The sequence below is a fragment of the Armigeres subalbatus genome, chromosome 3 (genome assembly GCF_024139115.2).
Source record: "Armigeres subalbatus isolate Guangzhou_Male chromosome 3, GZ_Asu_2, whole genome shotgun sequence".
Classification (NCBI taxonomy): domain Eukaryota; kingdom Metazoa; phylum Arthropoda; class Insecta; order Diptera; family Culicidae; genus Armigeres; species Armigeres subalbatus.
In genome coordinates this window covers 324,505,462-324,509,915 of record NC_085141.1, presented here as the reverse complement: position 1 = coordinate 324,509,915, position 4,454 = coordinate 324,505,462, and the positions used below count along the sequence as shown (strand labels likewise).

General features: G+C 44.5%; 2 protein-coding genes across 2 annotated transcripts; one reads left to right on the top strand and one right to left on the bottom strand.

Moving 5' to 3' along the window:
- The first annotated feature begins 1,386 nt into the window (after window positions 1–1,386).
- On the top strand, window positions 1,387–2,895 carry LOC134221088 (peptide chain release factor 1-like, mitochondrial). Its single transcript, XM_062700275.1, has 2 exons — window positions 1,387–1,909; window positions 1,965–2,895. Exons 1-2 carry the CDS (start codon window positions 1,499–1,501, stop codon window positions 2,817–2,819), a joined length of 1,266 nt encoding a protein of 421 aa, XP_062556259.1. The 5' UTR covers window positions 1,387–1,498; the 3' UTR covers window positions 2,820–2,895.
- On the bottom strand, window positions 2,830–3,734 carry LOC134221089 (exosome complex component RRP41-like). The gene has a single exon (XM_062700276.1). It carries the CDS (start codon window positions 3,622–3,624, stop codon window positions 2,887–2,889), a length of 738 nt encoding a protein of 245 aa, XP_062556260.1. The 5' UTR covers window positions 3,625–3,734; the 3' UTR covers window positions 2,830–2,886.
- Between the last annotated feature and the right edge of the window lie 720 nt (window positions 3,735–4,454).

Below are 4,454 nucleotides of genomic sequence, written 5' to 3'. Positions count from 1 at the left end.
TGCGTTGAGCTTCTGATAGAACTTGCGTGTTTCTTGAGAACAGCACAGCTGTTCCATCTCCTCGCACTCCGCTTCTTCCAGGCGGCGTTTCTTCTCCTGAAAAAGGCGAGTCTGCTGTCTCCACTTCCGTCTCTAATGTTCCACGTTCTGCCGGGTACCTTGCTACAGCGTGACTGCCCACGCTGCGTCCTTCTCCTCCAGAATCTGTCTGCACTCTTCGTCGAACCAATCGTTCCGTCGACTTCGTCCCATATACCCGACGTTGTTCTCCGCTGCGTCGTTAATGGCTGCTTTGACTGTATTCCAGCAGTCGTCAAGAGAGGCCCCACCGAGCTCACCCTCTTCCGGCAACGCTGCCTCGAGATACTGCGCGTATGCAGTGGCGACATCAGGTTGCTTCAGTCGCTCTAGGTCGTACCGCGGCGGTCGTCGGTACCGAACATTGTTGATGACGGATAGTTTTGGGCGCAGTTTAACCATCACCAGATAGTGGTCAGAGTCGATGTTAGCACCACGATATGTCCTGACGTTGATAATGTCGGAGAAGTGCCGTCCATCAATCAGAACGTGGTCGATATGTGATTCTGTCTGCAGTGGTGAATATAAAGTATTCAAATATGACTTCAAAGTACGTTCTTTCGTGGGAGAATGGGACTAGGGATCCTACATCCTCTTAATTATGACGGCTTTACCGTTCAACAATGAAATTTGAAGAAAAATAATGCATATTTGCGGCAATGGGATAAATATTGTTATATTGGTTATATGCAATTTGAACAAAATTTTCAGAAGTTATCAATGATTTAAATTTATGCACTAAATGTTCTAAAAACAATTGGAAGTATTGTTACATTAGAGAACTTTGTGTACGTATTAAATCCAGGGTGTTGATACAATATGGACAACCATCAAGAAACAATATATCCTATTGTATACCGTAGAGAGTATGGTAATTCAATTGTTTACACTGTTGAGCCTATGGTACACTTTTATCCGGGCTGGTAACTAAGGGTCTGTCTCATTTGGAGAATTAAACTGAAAATAAACTTAAAAGTGACATTTCAATAATAATCAAATAACCCTGCTCGCAGGGCAAGATTACTTTTGACAGATATCGAATAATTTTGCATCGATGTCTTATTGGAATTGATGGGTAGCACCAGCCATTCTTATGAACGGGTGATTTGCTAATTTTCGAACTGTCACTTTTAAGTTTAATTCTCCAAATGAGACAGACCCTAAAATATCTTATAATATTTGTGTAAATAAATTAAACTCCGAGCTGATGACATCGCGTTTGCAGAAAATAATCGATTGACATAATAACGGGCACCCCTAGATCAAAGTTCGACCCTGGCATAGACAGCTGACTTTGACAATTAATTTTTTTTCAATGACTTGATGCGAAGTTATCCGCGAACGGGACGGCACGGAAATCGCTCGATATTCAAATTTCGCGAACAAACGAACATGAAAATTAGTTTTCTAACAACCTAAAATGTTTCTGAATCGTGTATGTTGCCTGCGTGGTGTTCTACGAAGTAGGAACATCTTGGCCCCATCGTCGTCGCGTTTTAGTGCACCGAAAAATCGTGTAATCTCTTCTGTAGTTCGATTTCCCCCGGCCGCACATCAGCTGGTGCCACCGATTGGACAGCGGCCGGACGAAGGATTCCAGATATCCGATGAAAGCATCCAAAAGTACTTGGAGAACATCCGGTTGGAGTACTATGCGTTGAAAGTTTCCGATCAGCTGGACAAAAAGGACATTAAGCGGATGACACTGTTGTCGCATGTGGTGGAGATGTACGAGCAAAGGCGGATAATTATGGACAATCTCAAGTCCCTGCAGGAGATGAGTTCCGAAAAGGACGAGGATATGTTGCAGTTGATGAGAGAGGAGAAAGAGGTAAGTTTTTATATGTTTTCAGTCAGTTCGTTTGCTGATCACAGTTATTTTTCAGGCGTATATCAACATTCTTCGTAAATTGGATGGCGAAATAATGGATGGAATTTTATCGATGGACGATGAAGAAGATTTCAATGCACTCATTTTAGAAGTTGCGGCTGGAGTTGGTGGCCAGGAAGCGATGTTATTTACACGAGAATTATTTGATATGTATTGTGGCTTCATCGAGTACAAGGGATGGGAAACCGAAGTCCTCGAAACCGAGAACACTGAACTGGGAGGAATTCGTCATGCATCCATCGTCGTGCGTGGAAGGGATGCCTATCGGTATCTCAAGTTCGAGGCCGGTGTGCATCGGGTACAGCGGGTGCCAACCACGGAAAAATCTGCTCGAATACACACCAGTACTGCAACCGTTTCGGTAATTCCACGGCCGGACGAATTTCATATCGAGCTCAAAGATAAAGACTTAAAAATTGAGACTAAACGTGCCAGCGGTGCGGGAGGTCAGCATGTCAACACCACCGACAGCGCAGTTCGAATTCTTCACATCCCTACAGGGATTGCAGTTGAGTGTCAAACGGATCGATCGCAAATCAAGAATAGAGAAATTGCCAAACAGAAACTTTTAGCCAAACTTACCCAGCAGGAACTGGAAAGTAAATTCAACGCATCACAGTCCTTGAAAAAATCTCAAGTTGGTTGCAGTCTAAGGAATGAAAAAATCCGTACTTACAACTACAACCAGGATCGCATTACCGACCACAGAGTCGAGGGTGGGACCACGCACAATCTGAAAGCATTCCTCGAGGGTGGTTCTCAATTGGAAGACATGATTGCAAAATTGCAGGCTATGCACCGAAAGAAGCAACTGATGGACATTATTAACAGCTCTTTAGAAACTAAGTAGAAGAGACATATATCATTAATAAACGCTTCATTAACAAATCGTTAAACCGTTAAAAAAGCTTCAACCTTTATTTCGCTAAACTACCCCAATCCCCTGCCTGTCCCAGCTGGGTTACGTGTTCCCTGACAGCTTGGTCGATGATTTTCTGAACTTCTCGGCATCCCTGCAGGGCCGTTTCCAACACCTTGGGTAGATGATCGAGATGGAATCGTTGGGACATTTCCATAAAGGCAATCTTCCCGCTGCTGGGCAGTGATGCTACCGTCAATGTTGGTCCTCCGCTCATTTCTTCCAAATTGGACACATCCATCAGAGGTATCTTACCGGCCAGCGAGGCCGTGCAAGCGCAAACGTATTCCTTCAGACAGATACCCGCATCGATGAGAGCCAGGGTGGCTGCGTTGACCGAAGCACAGTAATTGCCGCCATCTGCCATCAGTACCTCTATGTAAACATCGATCTGCGATTTCGGATACAGTTCCGTCTTGATGGCCGCACTCAGCGCTTGCTGGAGATGGATTGTCATTTCTTGACTTTTCCGGTCACCTCTGGGTCTCCGTTTCCGCTCGCCGGTGGAGAAGGTGGCCATACTGTACTGACAGTTGACGATGACCTCTTCGTGGCTGCTCTTTTTTGCCGGAGCCTGATGTGGGCCGTAAACGGCGGCCAGCACCTTGGTGTTGCCCTGCTCAATGTAGGCGCTTCCATCCGGCTGGCTGAATACCCCCAGTTTGCACTGAATGCGACGCAGTTCGTTGGCTCGCCGCCCGTCCAGACGGAGACCTTCATCCGATAGGAGTTCCATTATTATTTTCTTATTTTATAGCACTTTTCTGTTTGGAGGATTGGAATAACACAACAGCGGCTTCACTTCGCGCCGCGCGTGGTTTTGTTTATATTCTGTTCGCTTTGCCTTGTTCGTCGGTTCGGAGGTTAGGCTTCGTGTGTGTGTGTTTGATGCACACATTCATAAAAATGCAGTTTCGGCAGTTTCATTCATAAACAGAAGTCGATATAATCGACATAGGTAATTTTTCCTCACACATTCACATAAACATAAATAGTCTAAATAGTAGAGGCATTGACGTTTTGAAACTGCTTGGTAAGATTATTTCTGATGGTGCATATTCTGTGTGGTGCCGTTCAGGAATTCTTAAATAGCCAGGACTCCTTCTAGGAAGAAAAATAAAATTGTTTTAGATAAGGTAGGTAATATTTATTACTAAAGAAGCAATACAAATTCTGAATAAAATACGTCCCAAAATTCCAATCAATTGCACATATTTTTTAGAAACTTCATCTACAAAAGGTCAATGGAAGTGGAACGGCTGTGTAGATTGTGCCTGCAAGAGGGCCCTGATAATGTGTATTCCCGCAAAATTGAAAGTGGAAATCCGGAAGAATCTTCAGAGACCAGCATTGAACAACTTGTTCTGCAGTATTTGCCAATTCAGGTGAGTTCCGGATATCACGAATTTTTTTTTTTCAATCTATAAAAATGATCTTCTCGAGCACCTTCCCCGCCGTATCAAGCAGGCATATTGGTCTATATGCCGACGGATCCCCCGGTGGTTTTCCCGCCTTTGGCAATAGGACCAAGCTCTGCCTTTTCCATGCTTCAGGGAAGACTCCCTC

What these genes read in the sequence shown, in the direction of transcription:
- LOC134221088 (XM_062700275.1), top strand. Translation starts at nt 1,499, where the DNA reads ATGTTTCTGAATCGTGTATGTTGCCTGCGTGGTGTTCTACGAAGTAGG. An exon ending in TGATGAGAGAGGAGAAAGAG is followed by an intron (nt 1,910 to 1,964) that starts GTAAGTTTTTAT and finishes GTTATTTTTCAG; the next exon opens with GCGTATATCAACATTCTTCG.
- LOC134221089 (XM_062700276.1), bottom strand. Translation starts at nt 3,624, where the DNA reads ATGGAACTCCTATCGGATGAAGGTCTCCGTCTGGACGGGCGGCGAGCC.